General features: G+C 45.4%; 2 protein-coding genes across 5 annotated transcripts in view; one reads left to right on the top strand and one right to left on the bottom strand.

The window, feature by feature from the left end:
* TTLL6 (tubulin tyrosine ligase like 6) overlaps nucleotides 1–7,336 on the bottom strand; it is a 72,491-nt gene extending 65,155 nt beyond the window's left edge. Inside the window, exon 1 of the mRNA XM_055102020.2 lies at nucleotides 3,849–7,336. The gene's annotated coding sequence lies outside the window, so the exon portion shown is untranslated. The remainder of the gene's footprint in view (nucleotides 1–3,848) is intronic.
* The window catches only part of CALCOCO2 (calcium binding and coiled-coil domain 2), a 34,238-nt gene continuing 20,418 nt past the window's right edge, over nucleotides 3,087–16,906 (top strand). The window contains exons 1-2 of one of the 4 annotated variants that reach the window (XM_055102022.2): nucleotides 3,087–3,736; nucleotides 14,272–14,461. In XM_055102022.2, coding sequence (XP_054957997.1) covers nucleotides 14,282–14,461 — 180 coding nt within the window. In that variant the 5' untranslated portion in view covers nucleotides 3,087–3,736; nucleotides 14,272–14,281. The remainder of the gene's footprint in view (nucleotides 3,737–14,271; nucleotides 14,462–16,906) is intronic. The other 3 variants (XM_055102021.2, XM_034941509.3, XM_008952862.6) reach the window with 3 other exon arrangements.

The following is a 16,906-nucleotide window of genomic DNA, read 5'->3' as shown; positions in this document are numbered from 1 at the left end:
AGGCTGAGGCAGGAGAATTGCTTGAACCCAGGAGGCAGAGGATGCAGTGAGCTGAGATCATGCCACTGCACTCCAGCCTGGGCAACAGAGGGAGACTCCGTGAAAGAAAAAGAGACAGAGAGAGGGAGAGAGAGAGAGAGAGAGAGAGAAATCAGACTAATTGTTTTATTTTGTGCTATTGAATTTAGGTGCTGAAAATATCAACAAAATAACCTGTTGATAAAACAAAGTCTAGTTTATCCTTACTGCAGTGAGAAGAGCACTACTTTGACAGAGTTGTGGAGGCTCAAAGTAGGGAGCACATAGTGGTATATACTGAGTCTTTGAAATTTGGTTTAAGTGTAGGCTCTTTCAATGCGGGTTGGGGGTTGATTAGGATGGGGTAAGGATCATGATACAATCATTTAGGACTGGTAGACACAACAGAGTATTTTAAGGCCAGCGGTTGTATAAACACCCAACGAGTTCTTGTCCACTGCTCAGAGAGAGCCAATTTATCAAGACAGGGGAACTGTAATAGGGAAAGAGTTTAATACCCATAGAGCCAGCTAAATGAGAGAGCAGAATTTTATTATTATTCAAATCAGTCTTTCTGAAAATTTGGAGGCTGGGTTTTTTAAAGATAGTTTGGCAGGTAGGGGGCTAGGGAATGGATGCTGCTAATTGGTTGGGGATGCAATCACAGGGGTATGGAAAATATTTCTTGTGTGCTAAGTCTGTTTCTGGGTGGGGAGTCACAGGACCAGTTAAGAGTCCTGGGTTCTGGTGGAGCCATCTGATTGTCAGAAATGCCAAAGCCTGAAAGGATCTATCAAGAGGCCAATCTTAGGTTCTACAATAGTGATGTTATTTATGGGAGTAATTGGGAAAGTTGTAAATCTTGTGACCTCCAGAATAATGGCTGGTAATCATTTAATTATGCCAACATGTTAGCAGAATTCAGGCCCCTCTCATAATTCTAAATCTGTGGCCTTTTATTAGTTTTATAAAGGCAAGTTTAGTTTTTTTTTATTTTTTTCTTTCTGAGACAAGGTCTCGCTCTGTTGCCCAGGCTCGAGTGCAGTGTGCAATCACTGCTCATTGCAAACTCAAACTCCTGGGCTCAAGTGATCCTCCTGCCTCATCCTCCTGAGTGGATGGGACTACAGGCTGGAGTGCAAAGGTGCAATCTCGGTTCACTGCAACCTCCGCAATCTTGGTTCACTGCAACCTCCGCCTCCTGGGTTCAAGCGATTCTCTTGCCTCACCCTCCCGAGTAGCTGGGATTATAGGCGCCTGCCACCATGCCCAGCTAACTTTTGCATTTTTAGTAGAGATTGGGTTTCACCATGTTGGCCAGGCTGGTCTCAAACTCCTGACCTCGTGATCCGCCCGCCTCGGCCTCCCAAAGTGCTGGGATTACAGGCATGAGCCGCCATGCCCGGCCGGCCTTCATTTTTAATTTACTGAAATAGTTATCATGTTAATGTAGACAATAAGCTGTGTGGGTGCAGATGGTTTTCATTCTCAGTGCTTTTAGAAAATCTAATAAGTAAAATTAAGGGAAATGTATCCAGGATACTGAGGGCACTTGTCCCTGCAGACCAAGTTTAAAATGGAAGATATTATTTTGGTAACTCAGAAGGTGATTTGAACTTTAGACAGATGACCCACTTCCTGGCTTACTCATCATTTCCCACCATCCATTCATCTCAGTTGAATGCCACTAGTCTTGTGAGGAAGCAGATTAGGAATGCTCATTCCCGCTGGGTGTGGTGGCTCATGCCTGTAATCCCAGCACTTTGGAAGGCTGAGGCTGGTGGATCACAAGGTCAGGAATTCAAGACCAGCCTGGCCAATATGGTGAAACCCCGTCTTTACTGAAAATACAAAAATTAGCCGGGCGTGGTGGCGGGCGCCTGTAGTCCCAGCTACTCAGGAGGCTGAGGCAGGAGAATCATATGAACCCGGGAGGTGGAGGTTGCAGTGAGCCCAGATCATGCCACTGCACTCCAGCCTAGGTGACAGGGCAAGACTCTGTCTCGACAAAAAAAAAAAAAAAAAAGGAATGCTCATTCCCCTGCCTGAGATGGCACAGAAAAATTTCTTTCCACATTTAAACAGTGGAAGAAGGGGCACTTCCGAATTTAATCTTTCATAGACAGCATATACAGCATTTAACATCTTCTGGATGTTAAAGAAAAAAATATTCTGAAACTTGTTAAAATGGCAAGGAAGAATTTATTCAGGACCAAAGGGGAGATTATGCTGCACTCTGAATACAATAATGACAAGTGGGATTTATAGCCAACAAGCAGAGTGAGGGGTCACTGCATGGAAAATTACTAAAAGGAGATTCTTGTTAAACCAACTTAACAGGACTCTTGTTGAAGGCAGGCCAGGGTTATTAGATATTAAGGATGGGGGATTTTCTTTAAATTGACTTAGCAGAATTCTTTTCTTACTGAGTTTATTCTTTTTTTTTTTTTTTTTTTTTTTTTTTTTTTTTTTTTTTTGAGACAGGGTCTCACTCTGTCTCCCAGACTGGAGTGCAGTGGTGTGATCATGGCTTATGGCAGCCTCCACCTCCCAGGCTCAAGTGACCCTACCACCTCAGCCTCCTGAGTAGCTGGGACTACAGGGGCCCACCGCCACACCCGGCTAATTTTTTTATTTTTTGTGGAGACAGGGTCTCCCTATCTTGTCCAGGATGATCTGAAACTTCTAGGCTCAAGAGATCTCCCACCTCGGCCACCCAAAATGTTGGGATTACAGACGTGAGCTACTGTGCCTGGCCATGAGTTTATTCTCTTTTTTCTTTTTGAGACGGAGTTCAAGGCCAGCCTGGCCAACATGGTGAAACCCCGTCTCTACTAAAAATACAAAAAAATGAGCCGGGCATGGTGGCGGGTGCCTGTAATCCCAGCTACTGGGGAGGCTGAGGCACGAGAATAGCTTGAACTCAGGAGGCAGAGGTTGCACTGAGCCGAGATCGCCCCGCTGCACACCAGCCTGGGCAACAGAGTGAGACCCTGTCTCAAAAAAAAAAAAGACTCTTCGTGAAGTAGTGTTAAGTGGACCCAGGAGAAAAATGAAGATGACCTCTTAATGGCCCTTCAAATGTATAAAGCTTTCTCATTCAGGGAAGAATGACATAAAGATGTAGCCCAGGCGCGATGACTCAGGTCTGTAATCCCAACACTTTGGGAGGCCGAGGCAGTTGGACCTCTTGAGCCCAGGAGTTCAAGACCAGCCTAGGCAACATGGCAAAACCCCATCTCTACTAAAAATACAAAAATTAGCCTGGCGTGGTGGCGGGCGCCGTATGGGCACCATGGTTGTCCCAGCTACTCAGGAGGCTGAAGTGGGAGGATCACCTGAGCCCGGGAGGTCGGGGCTGCAGTAAGCCGTGTTCGCACCACGGCACTCTAGCCTGGACGACAGAAAAAGAAAAAAGAAATAAAGGTATAAAAGAAAAAAAGAAAAGTAAACAGCTTCTTCCAGGGGATGAAGTAGGTTTCTTTCGGTGAGATTGCTGCTCAGGACTTAGGAGAGCCATCAAAGGCAGAAGACCGCTCCTGGGGCCCGGTCACCTGAACACTACAAGTCCCAGCAAGCGCCGCGCGGGGGCGGGGCTTGCTGACCGTTGTGACGTGTGGGCGGGGCCAGGCGGGACGGGCTCTCCCTTGGGTGCTTAGCCCCGCCCCCGTCCCACTCTGCCCTGTTGCTGTCGCGCCGCTGCTGGTTGCTGTCCCTGGTGAGTGCCTCAAGTGGAAAGGGGCAGTTAGGCCCTCGGGGTGCCCACATTCAGACTTGCAGTCCTGAGAAGGGGCCACGGGGGTAGAGGTGTGGCAAGTTTCGGTTCTCACCGCAGTTCACCCTCTGGGGTGATAGTGGGAGTGGTGTTCTGAAGGCCCTGGAGCCCCTCCCGCGGCCCGGGAGGGTTGCGGGGCAGTTTTGTCCTGCGGAGGGCAGCGCTGCAGTGCTGTGTGGCAGGGTGGGAGGCTCCTCGGGAAGAAGTGACACCCCTGGCGGCGGCGAGGATCTTGAGGCGGCGGCTGCCGCCCCACGGGTCGTGGCGTCCCGTCCCCTCTCGCGGGCCCAGGCTGTGGTGGTTCCGTAATCCCTCGCCTGGATGTCATCGCCGTTGGCTTCGAGGCGGAGGTGGAGCCTTGTTGCGTCACCCTGAGCAAGTTACTTTCTTTTTGGGCCTCAGTGTCCCTCTTTACGAGTAGGTTTGATCCCTGAAGCGCCTTGCCTTTTGCATGCTGCAGCTGTCGGAGAAGACGTTCTAGGCAGGAGGAAAGACGGTGTCGTGACCTGCCTCTACAGTTAATCCATTGCCCCTCCACCACTGACCCAGCTTAGTTTGGGAGCTAATGTTCCCACTCGTATATTATTTCAACCCCACTGGACGTGTTAACTCTTTTCTATCACTTGGATTCTTGCTTCACATGCAAGCCAACAAGTGACCATGGTTGAAGCTGAGTAAAATATGGATAATATAACTTATTCTATTATTGGAAACACCATTGCAAGTAAAGGACTTTATGTGGTAGGTCTTTGTAGCTTGTGGAGAATACATGATTAAGGAATATCCAGATGGCTCAGTTTCCCAGGTATTTTCAAGGGACCTGGAAACTCTATCCTTTGGCAGACATGACAGCTGTGGAATGGAAAGGGCCTTGAAAAAGGTAGTCGATAATCCTGAGTTACCTGGCACTAACAGGTCATATTGTCTTTCGAGTCAGATAGTACATCTGTGGCTCTTTAAAAATTTAATTTGGCTGACTAGGCGCGGTGGCTCACGCCTGTAATCTCAGCACTTTGGGAGGCCCAGGCGGGCAGAATCACCTGAGGTCAGGAGTTCAAGACCAGCTTGGCAAACATAGCAAAACGCTGTCTTTACTAAAAATACAAAAATTAGTGGGGCCTGGTGGCGGGCGCCTGTAATCCCAGCTACTTGGGAGGCTGAGGCAGGAGAATCGCTTGGACCCAGACAGCGGAGGGTGCGGTGAGCCGAGATGGCGCCACTGCACTCCAGCCTGGGCAACAGAGTGAGACTCCGTCTCAAAAAACAAACAAACAAAAATTTAATTTGGCAGTATGTATTGATAGAATGTCATGTATCCTTAATTATTTTTAGATGAAAAGAGAGTTAAATGAACTCTTTCACTTCTTTTTTCCTTCACTTAGGATCATCATTATATCAGGCAAGGTCCTTGAAGATTTTCTAGCCTTAGCCATGCATTTTGCTGATGAGGAAACAGGCCAGAAAAGGGTACTGTGACTTGGCCAAGCTCTCAGAGTGGCAGAACTAAGATAGGAACCCAGCTCCCTTGGCTGTTAGCCTAGTCCCCTTTCCACCACACTTCAAACACTGTCACTGCCCATGTCACAGGGACATGGCATGTTAGAATCACGCCTGTCAAGGGAAAAGTGGATGGTCTCAGTAAAATGGAGATTAGTACACAGCTTTGAGCCTTTCAGAGTTTCCAGTTGCCCGCACCTGATGTCCCAGAACTATTTTTTCCATCTTCCCCTAGAACTGGCGCCAGCACTATGGTGGTGTGGATGTGAGATGAGGGCCTGTTTAGAAAAAGCTGGACAGCAAATTCAAACAATTGTTAATGAGTAGTAATAAAGGCCTCCTGGGGTGTAAAATTTTTGTAAGACACTCTGAAACATTTTCATATTTTAGGTAAGGGTCTAGAATTAACTTGGAAATTTTGGGCTAGAGCAAATGGCTCGATAATTTGAAGACCAGTGATTGTGTCTTTGCTTTTGCTACCTGTTTCAGGGCCATCTACACACACCCATAGTATCCACTGCTGGTATTCTTTAAGGCTGGTTATGTGTAAGCATTTCTGCCATGGCCAGGGAGAAACGGGATTCAAATCAATTCATCCATTTTTGCGAATTGCTAATCGTTTAGAAAGAAAAGTAAGCAGAAGGCCGGGCACAGTGGCTCACGCCTGTAATCCCAGCACTTTGGGAGGCCAAGGTGGGTGGATCACGAGGTCAGGAGTTAGAGACCAACTTGGCCAACATAGTGAAACCCCGTCTCTACTAAAAATACAAAAATTAACCGGACATGGTGGCACATGCATGTAGTCTTGGGAGGCTGAGGCAGGAGAATCACTTGAACCCAGGAGACAGAGGTTGTGGTGAGCTGAGATCACACCACTGCACTCCAGCCTGGGCAACAGAGAGAGACTCTGTCTCAAAAAAAAAAAAAAAGAAAAAAAAAAAAGTAAGCAGAAAGATAAAGGAATCCAATTAAATTGGGTTTGACTTTTATCTTTGTTTTTACTGTTCTCAAATGAAGAATTGATTTGCATGTCTTTCTTGCCTGTAGAAGCATTTGATTTCCTTCTGTGAACTAATCTGTAGTCTTCATTTCTCTTGAAATATATGCCCACTGGTATAAAAAAGGCTAATGTAAACATGTTGGCCATTTAAAAAATTTTCTGCTAAAAAACCTATCAGTGTAGTTTGCAGATGCAGTTAGAAAGAGCAGAAGTAGGCTGGGCATGGTAGCTCATGCATGTAATCCCAGCACTTTGGGAGGCCGAGGCAGATGGATCGCCTGAGTCCAGGAGTTCAAGACCAGCCTGGGCAACATGGTGAAACCCTGTCTCTACAAAAATACAAAAATGAGCCAGGGATGTCAAGGCTGCAGTGAGCCGCATTCATGCCATTGCACTCCAGCCTGGATGACAAAGCAAGACCCTATGTCAAAAAAAAAAAAAAAAAAAAAAAAAGCAAGAGCAGAAGTAGAACAGGCTGCTGTTCCTTTTCTTCAGGAAGACATAAGAGGATCTATGTCCTCATGGAACAGCCCTGGGAGTAGTATACTAGGCTTGAAAAGCTCATTAGATGAAGATGTGTCAGGTTTTCTTGGAAGCTAGGAGACAGTTCAGGGGACTCATTTAAAAATACTTTCCCATTATTGCCTGCTCCTCTGAGGGCCCTAATCCTTTTGGAAACTGAGCTGAAAAAAGGTAATGACTATGTCAGAGGCCAAATAAAGTTGCCTCTGACAGTTTGTGGAATTTGTGCATTATTTTACCCATGCTTGATAGTTTGGTTTTTGAAAATCCCTATTTGTTTTCTCTGTTCATTCCTTATGTGGCCAATCTTTGATTTGAGGGTTGGAATAAGGAATTAGGTAAAATACCACTTTATAATTTCTAGGGGACCTAGCTCGTCCCACTAATTTTTCATAACTCAGTAGTTCTCTTGGCTTCTAAATTTAACTTTTGCTCTTATATTTCTTCTCTTTTCTTTACCTCTATGAATTGCTGCCAAGTTAGAAATGGATGGTAGACAGGTTCTATAGTGGGAAAGGTGGTTAAAGGAGGGGAAGTTGATGCTTAAGTCATTTTAATTTTCATGGGCCGGGTGTAGTGACTCACGCCTGTAATCCCAGCACTTTGGGAGGCCAATGCGGGAGGATTGCTTGAGTCCAGGAATTCAAGACCAGCCTGGGCAACATAGGGAGACCCTATCCCTACAAAAATACAAACATTAGCTGGGCATGGTGGCGCATACCTATAGTTCCAGCTACTTGGGAGGTTGAGGTGGAGGGTCACTTGAGCCTGGGAGGTTGAGGCTGCAGTGAGCCATGGCTGTGCCACTGTACTCCAGCCTGGGTGACAGAGTGAGACCCTGCCCCCCCCCCAAAAAAATAATTCTCTTTACATATCTTCCCTCCCCTGTCCACAAATACTCATTTCTAGACTACTTTGTCAGAAAGGTAATTTCCCAAGCCATTGTTGGAGCCCATTTCTCCCAGGAATTTTATCACTGGGAGGAAGGGAAGACTAAAGATTACTGACCTTAAAACTCAGTAGATGCCCTCCCTCCAGGAAAAGCTGGAATACTTCCTCACTGACCAAGTTCGGGTTGGCATGGTTATGTTCTAGTTTACTCATGGCCCTTTGTGTCCACAGCTTGGTAAAAAGGAGAGAAGCCACTGCTGTTCTCATCTACTTGCCTCCTCAAACCTTTCCCCAGCCTTGGCAGAGGAGAATTTTAACCTTATTTCAAGAATGATTGAGTTCTCAATACCTCACATGCCATTGGATGCCCTCTGAGTCCCTTCTGGGAAGGTGATGAGATTTCTGAAATGGGAAACTCCATGGGGTCTTTTGCATTTTTGATAAGCAAGGAACCAAAGCTGTTCACTTTTCCAGACAGATTATTAGGTTTTCAGGTGAATGAAAAGAGCTAGAATTTCCTTTGACTATACACTCAAGCCTCAGAACATGAGCTCTTTTGTGTTGTCTATATATGTGCTGTCCTTTCTTAAGCATTCTGCTTATGAGCTAACTTAGATTGGTTGTTTTTCTTTTCTTTTCTTTTTTTTTTTTTTTTTGAGACAGAGTTTTTTGCTCTTGTTGCCCAGGCTGGAGTGCAATGGCATAATCTCGGCTCACTGCAACATCCGCCTCCTGGGTTCAAGTGATTCTCTTGCCTCAGCCTCCTGAGTAGCTTGGATTACAGGCACCTACCACCACGCCTGGCTAATTTTTTGTATTTTTAGTAGAGACAGGGTTTCACCATGTTGGCTAGGCTGGCCTCGAACTCCTTACCTCAAGTGATCCACCCACCTCAGCCTCCCAAAGTTCTGGGATTACAGGTGTGAGCCACGGCGCACGGCCAGATTGGTTGTTTTTCTGGGAATGAAAGAGAAACTATACCAAGCTACCCCATGCCCTTAGCTGGTCTCGCCTTTCAGAGTAGCATCCATTTTCACAACAGCTTGCCAGAGTTTGAGTGTGTGTAAGGTAGGTAATGGAGTGTGAATTTGATGGGTTCTTAAGGAAATCAAATCTGTTCCTTTTGGTTTTTTGGCACCATGCCACTTGAACCAGCCATGCCAGCTGAACCAGCCATACCAAGAAGTGACTTAGCACTTGGAGATTATCATCTCCTCACCCTATTTTAGAAAAGAGAAAGCTGAGAAACAGCAGTTTCTCCAAGGGTCAACAACAAATTAAGAGGGCTTAAAAAAATAAAACATACACACTCTTAGCCCCAGAGTCACCCTTACCATTGTTTACCTACAAAGCCCCTTCCTTTTTTACTTTTTGATGAATGATGTGCATATCTTGTGAGTTCATTTATCCAACAAATACTTAATCAGTGATTACTACACCTTAGGCATTGTGTTATGTATACAATGGTGATAGTGTTGTGAAGGAAAAGAAATGGGGGTAAGGTACTTGGTACCTGTGTACAATGAGGGTTTCTCTTGGATGCTATGGGAGAATGGGCAGGGAGGTTTCTCAGCTTGCAGACCCTTTATTTCCAAGTGGTCTACCGACATATGGAGGCCAGCGTATGAGGGGCAGTCCCGGAAGTCACTCTTTTTTTTTTTTTGGAGATAGAGTTTTGCTCTTATTGCCCAAGCTGGAGTGCAGTGGTGCGATCTCAGCTCACTGCAACCTCCGCCTCCCAGGTTCAAGCTATTCTGCCTCAGCCTTCTGAGTAGCTGGAATTACAGATGCATGCCACCACACCCAGCTAATTTTTTGTATTTTTAGTAGAAATGGGGTTTCACCATGTTAGCCAGCCTGCTCTTGAACTCCTGACCTCAGGTGATCTGCCTGCCTTGGCCTCCCAATGCTAGGATTACAGGCATGAGCTACCACACGCAGCACTCAGAAGAACACTCAGAACACTCTTATCTGAGTGTTCTTCATGATCCGCAAAGGACAAGTTAAGTAATTTTACATGCACAGATAAATTGGTGCTCCAGGCTTAGGACAGAGGGATATGCTGGCCTCCATATGACGGTAGACCACTTGGAAATAAAGGGTCTGCAAGCTGAGAAACCTCCCTGCCCACTCTCTCATAGCATCCAAGAGAAACCCTCATTGTACACAGGTAACAGTTTATTATAGGGAAAAATCTTGACCTAGACTGGAATGTGAACATTCCCCCACCTTTGAAAAACTCTTTTGAGCCGGGCGTGGTGGCTCATGCCTGTAATCCCAGCACTTTGGGAGGCTGAGGTGGGTGGATCACCTGAGGTCAGGAGTTCAAGACCAGCCTGGCCAACATGGTGAAACCCCCTCTGTACTAAAAATACAAAAAATTAGCTGGGCATGGTGGCGTGCACCTGTAGTCCCAGTTACTCAGGAGGCTGAAGCAGGAGAATTGCTTGAACCCCAGAGGCGGAGGTTGCAGTGAGCTGAGATACCGCCACTGCACTCCAGCCTGGGGAACAGAGCGAAACTCTGTCTAAAAAAAAAAATGGAAAGAAAAACTTTTGAGGTTTGAGGTTGAGGATGTGGCTAAACTGTGTCACAAACCAGAAAGTCAATGCATTTTTTAGTTCCTTAACTCAATTTCAAGAATAGACAGTTTAGTGCTCCAAAGTCCTGTTGCCTTCTTTATGAAAAAACTGACTTCTGGGGAGTTGGAAGAGCAGGCCTGGTTGCTTAGACTTCAAAGTAAAACCAGTAAATAGATAGGATGGGGCTAGAATAAGTATTATGGTTGTTTGGGGGGTCTTGTTTTTTTGGTTATTGTACTTATTTATTTTTAAAAATTGTATGTGTGCCAGCCGGGCGCGGTGGCTGACATTGAAGCAGGACGAGCCACAGACAAAACTCCTCAGACACCGAGTTAATGAAGGATGGGGTTTATTAGGCCGGGGGCATCAGCAAGACTCCTGTCTCAAGAGCCGAGCTCCCCGAGTGAGCAATTCCTGTCCCTTTTAAGGGCTAACAACTCTAAGGGGGTGCGCGTGAGAGGGTCGTGATCGATTGAGCAAGCAGGAGGTACATGACTGGGGGCTGCATGTGTCGGTAATTAGATCGTCACAAAACAGGACAGGGATTTTCACAGTGCTTTTCTATACAATGTCTGTAATCTATAGGTAAAATAACCGATTAGGTCAGGGGTCGATCTTTAACTACCAGGCCCAGGGTGTGGCGCCGGGCTGTCTGCTTGTGGATTTCATTTCTGCCTTTTAGTTTTTACTTTTTTTTTCTTTGGAGACAGAAATTGGGCATAAGACAACATGAGGGGTGGTCTCCTCCCTTCATGTCTGTAATCCTAGCACTTTGGGAGGCCGAGGTGGGCTCATCACGAGGTTAGGAGATCGAGACCATCCTTTCTAACACGGTGAAACCCTGTGTCTACTAAAAATTCAAAAAACTGGCCGGGCATGGTGGCAGGCGTCTGTAGTGCCAGCTACTCGGGAGGCCGAGGCAGGAGAATGGCATGAACCTGGGAGGCAGAGGTTGCAGTGAGCCGAGATCGCGCCACTGCACTCCAGCCTGGGGGACAAAGCGAGACTCCGTCTTAAAAAAATATATATATATAACAATTACATGTGTGCCTGTATGTGTACACAATCTTCCAGCATATACCAATAGCTGAATTTGTAAGATATTATATAGTATTTGCATGTGTATAGCTCTTTCTTCATCTTCTGTGTACAACTGAAATATTTTTTTCATGTCCTAGTAAAACCCTAAATTGAGAATTACGGACTCACTAAATGTTAGACCAGCTAGTCATTTAGAAAACAGTGCATGTGATTTGTTTAAGGGGCAGGAAGTATTAGGTGTCAACAATTAAAATCACTTTGTTTCTTTTTTTTTTTTTGAGACGGAGTCTCACTCTGTGTCCCAGGCTGGAGTGCAGTGGCGCAATCTGGCAATCTTGGCTCACTGCAAACTCGGCCTCCCGGGTTCCTGCCATTCTCCTGCCTCAGCCTCCTGAGTAGCTGGGACTACAGGCACCCGCCACCATGCCCGGCTAATTTTTTGTGTTTTTAGTAGAGACGGGGTTTCACCGTGTTAGCCAGGATGGTCTCAATCTCCTGACATCATGATCCACCCACCTCTGCCTCCCAAAGTGCTGGGATTATAGGCATGAGCCACTGTGCCCGGCCCACTTTGTTTCCTTTATGTACTGTTTTTGCCTCCAAAATGGTTTCTCTTTGTTTTTTTTTTTGACAGTCTCACTCTGTCCCCCAGGCTGGAGTGCAGTGGCATGATCTTGGCTCACTGCAACCTCTGCCTCCTGGGTTCAAGCGGTTCTCCTGCCTCAGCCTCCTGAGTAGCTGGGATTACAGGTGCCTGCCATCGTGCCCGGGTAATTTTCGTATTTTTAGTAGAGACAGAGTTTCACCATGTTGGCCAGATTGGTCTTGAACTCCTGACCTCAGGTGATCCACCTGCCTCAGCCTCCCAAAGTGTTGAGATTACAGGTGTAAGGCACAGTGCCCGGCCTTTTTTCTTTGCTTTGCTTTTTTTTTTTTTTTTTTAGACGGAGTTTCACTCTTCTTGCCCAGGCTAGAGTGCAGTGGCACGATCTTGGCTCACTGAGACCTCCACTCCCAGGTTCAAGCAATTTTCCTGCCTCAGCCTCCCAAGTAGCTGGGATTGCAGGCATGTGCCACCACGCCCAGCTAATTTTGTATTTTTAGTAGAGATGGGGTTTCTCCATCTTGGTCAAGCTGGTCTCGAATTCCTAACCTCAGGTGATCCACCTGCCTCAGCCTCCCAAAGTGCTGGGATTACAGGTGTGAGCCACCATGCCTGGCTTTTTTTGCTTGTTTGTTTTAATAGAGACAGTCTCACTATATTGCCCAGGCTGGACTTGAACTCCTGGCTCAAGCAATCCTCTCACCTCAGCCTCCTGAACAGCTAGGACTACAGGCATGCACTACCCTAGTTTCCTATTTCGTTGTTGTTGTTGTTGTCATTGTTATTGTTTTGAGGCAGGGGCTTGCTCTGTTGCCCAGGCTGGGGTGCAGTGGCACAATCTTGGCTCGCTGCAGCCTAGACCTCCCAGGCTCAAGCCATCCTCCCATCTCAGCTTCCCGAGTAGCTGGGACTACAGGTGAGCACCACCACGCCCAGCTAATTTTTGTAGTTTTCTGTAGAGATGGGGTTTTGCCATGTTGCCCAGGTTGGTCATGAACTCCTGGACTCAAAAGATCCACCCGCCTCTGCCTTCCAAAGTGCTGGGATTACAGGTGTGAGCCACTGCGCCCAGCCACAACTTTCCTATTCTTGATCACATTTTATCTGTACTATAACCTAGAAAGGTGAAACACAGTGTATTATCCCCATTTATAGCTAGGGATCCAAACTTGTTTGCTGTCTTCCAAATGTGGGTTGCATTTTTCTGTTTCTTTGTTGTTACTCATGCTGTTTCCTTCACCTAGAATGCCCTCACTCAAAAACTCACTTGTCGAAATCCTAATCCTCTTTGAGGGCTAATCTAAGATTCTTCTCATTCCTTGAAGTTTTCTTTATTTTCCTAACCAGTTGCATCTCTCCCTGTTTTGAACCCCAGAGCATTTTGCACTTCTTATTCGATTCATTTGGCAGTCATTTGTATACTCCTCTATCCTCTCTATTGGATTGGGACCCTTTTTAAGGTTGTACCAGGAAAAAAAACCCCACAACTACAACAGTAATAACTATATAACTAACTATAACTAACATCTCTTAAACCCTTTATGCAGACTCTGTGCTAAGTACTTTGTCATTCAACATGCATCAACTTTGTGTGAAGTGCCTACAATGGCAGACACTGATTTAAGGGCTGGACATCTTACATTATTTCACTTATGCCTCACAAAAAACTAAATGGGGTAGATGTTATTTTTAGCCCCAATTTACAGATAAGGAAACAGGCACAGAGCCAGCAGATTATATAAATTGCCCAATGCCACAAATTTAATAGGTGGTGAAGCTGGAATTTGAACGCCACCATTCTAATTTAGAACCCATGCTTGTCACTACTGCATGTCAAATAATTTTCTCTCATTCCCATCCCCAGGTCCTAGCAGAGTATCTTATGTATGGAAGGTCCTGATAATTATAGGATAAATGGGATTGAATATAGAAGATGAAATCCAGAGAGATGGACTTTCCTAAAGTCATAGGGCTTGTTGGGATGAAAAATCTAGAATTTAACAGTTCCCAGCTCAGGCTATTTTATCTAGGCTGCCTTGCTTATTTAAGTCATTTAGAGAAAGGGGAACTAAAGTAGCTATAAGCCTCTGTTCATGTGAGGGTTGTGGTGCCTGTGGTGAAGAAGTTAAAGATATTGTCAGAAAATTCTCGTAGCATAGGAAGTTGTGACTGAGATGGCTCGAAGTGAAACAGAAAGCAAGTTGTGTAATCTCAGTATTTGTCAGGATTTTGCTTTTCCTGACTTGCTTTGCACAGAATGTTCCCTGGATGAAAGCCCAGAAATCACCAACATTTCAGACAATGCTTTCTGAGCCTTACTCTGTTCCACATTTCATAACAGGACCCCTACCATGGAGGAGACCATCAAAGATCCCCCCACATCGGCTGTCTTGCTGGATCACTGTCATTTCTCTCAGGTCATCTTTAACAGTGTGGAGAAGTTCTACATCCCTGGAGGGGACGTCACATGTCATTATACCTTCACTCAGCATTTCATCCCTCGTCGAAAGGATTGGATTGGCATCTTTAGAGTAAGTGGTTAATTCAGTACCAAGTGATCAGGAACTAGAGGTGATTCTTAGTTACCTAACTGTGTGACTCTCTGTGTATTATAAGCATTTTGTATGATATGTGTTGGCAGTTTTTAAATTCTAGCCAAGCTCCACAGCACTTCTCTCTTCACACATTAATGTGTGCTGTGGGACTCAAATTTTCATTTCAGTGTCAAGCTAAAATAAGATGGCAAATCATATAATCCTCAAATTTTGTTATGCTTTTTTTTTTTTGCTTTTTTCTTTTCTTTTCTTTTCTTTTTTGAAATAGAGTCTTGCTCTGTCACCTAGGCTGGAGTGCAGTGGCACGATTCGTCTCACTGCTACCTCCACCTCCCGGGTTCAAGCAGTTCTCCTGCCTCAGCATCCCGAGTAGCTGAGATTACAGGTAGCTGCCACCACATCTGGCTAATTTTTGTATTTTTAGTAAAGACGAGGTTTCACCATGTTGGCCAGGCTGGTCTCAAACTCCTGATCTCAGGTGATCTGCCTGCCTCAGCCTCCCAAAGTGCTGGAATTACAGGCGTGACCCACCACGCCTGTCCTTATTATGCTGTCAAAAACCAAATATAAATGCTTGCTTGTTGTTGTTGAGATAGGGTCTTGCTCTGTCTCTCAGAGTGGAGTGTAGTTCACTGCAGCCTCAACCTCCTCCCAGGCTCAGTGATCCTCCCACCTCAGCCTTTTCAGTAGCTGGGACTACAGGTATGCAGAACAATGCCTAACAGTGCCTAACTGATTTCTTTCTTTTTTTTTTTTTTCTTTGAGACGGAGTCTCATTGCCCAGGCTGAAGTACAGTGGTGCAATCTCGGCTCACTGCAACCCCCACCTCCCAGGTTCAAGCGATTCTCCTGCCTCAGCCTCCAGAGTAGCTGGGATTATAGGCGAATGCCACCACACCCTGCTAATTTTTGTATTTTTAGAAGAAACCAGGTTTCACCATGTTGGTCAGGCTGGTCTTGAATTCCTGACCTTGTGATCTGCCCGCCTCAGCCTCCCAAATTAAATGCTTTTTACATGATCCTATTTTGAAATATTTATGTATGACTTGACTGAGATGGCTGACCTCATATGTCATTTCTGAGACTAAACATTACTTCCTTACTTGGTATGATGTTTAGTTTGTTTTGATACAAATACCTCAAATCTGGAAAGGATATTGAGGATATTGACATCCTGTATCCAAAAAGTTTATTCCTGAATAAGTGCGTCTGACTACTTTATAATGATTTCCAAGGACTGAAAGTTTATGAGCTCTCTTAGTGACCTCTTCCAGTGTCTGATCACCCCGTCAGTTCAAGTACAGAATGGTATTTTTAAATTTTAATTAGCTTACTCTCTATGTCCCCTTTGCCCTCCCATCCGTGTCTTTCCCTCTTATACATCTCACATACACCATAATGACAAATCTTCCTATTTCCAGAGACAAGAAATAAAGGTCAAATTTAATTAATTTACACTGCCAACTCCCAACGTCAGTGACCTTTGGTTTGACACCTCAGTATGTCATGTGCCTATTTGCCAGTGCTATTCATCCTGAAATCAGACACCATTCTCAACTGCACTGTGAAGGAGCTGTTGCTTATTTATATTCTTCATTGAATTCCTTTTCCATAATTGTTTGGAACATCAAGTTTATTGATGAGCAACGGAAGCTGGAGGTAACAAGACTGGTGTTTGGAGATAGGGATAGTGGCCAACCAGCAGGACACTGGCAAGTATCATGACAGCTGTTGAGACTGCAAGGTGTCGAATCATCAGACTAAAAGGTGTGCCAACCCACCAGAGTGTTTTCTGTCTTAGAAAGAAGATGGTAGTTGTTTTTCTTCCTCATATGTAGCAAAGCATATAGGTCACATTGCCTGGTAAGAGTTTTCTGCAATGGAGCTGTAGCTTCACTGTCTAGTACAGCTGCTACTAGCCACATGTGGCTGTTAAGCACTTGAAATGTGGTTAGTGTGACTAAGTAACTGGATTTAATTTAATTTTATTTATTTATTTAGAGACAGAGTTTCGTTCTGTTGCCCAGGCTGGAGTGCAATGGCGCAATCTCGGCTCACCGCAACCTCCGCCTCCCAGGTTCAAGCGATTCTCCTGCCTCAGCCTCCTGAGTAGCTGGGATTACAGGCATGTGCCACCACGCCTGGCTGATTTTGTATTTTTAGTAGAGATAGGGTTTCTCCATGCTGGTCAGGCTGGTCTCGAACTCCCCACCTCAGGTAATCCGCCTGCCTCGGCCTCCCAAAGTGCTGGGATTACAGGTGTGAGCCACCGCACCCGGCCTGAGTAACTGGATTTAAAATTTTACTTAATGTTAATTAAAGTTTAAATAGCTTCATGTGGCTAGTGGCTATCATTGGTTAATGCAGGTACAGATCATGAAAAAGAGAATGATTCAAAAATTACTTACCAGACTTTAAAAC

This window comes from Pan paniscus, chromosome 19, assembly GCF_029289425.2.
Source record: "Pan paniscus chromosome 19, NHGRI_mPanPan1-v2.0_pri, whole genome shotgun sequence".
In the NCBI taxonomy this organism is placed as follows: Eukaryota; Metazoa; Chordata; class Mammalia; order Primates; family Hominidae; genus Pan; species Pan paniscus.
The sequence above is the reverse complement of the archived record's forward strand: the minus strand, read 5'-3'. Positions and strand labels throughout refer to the sequence as shown.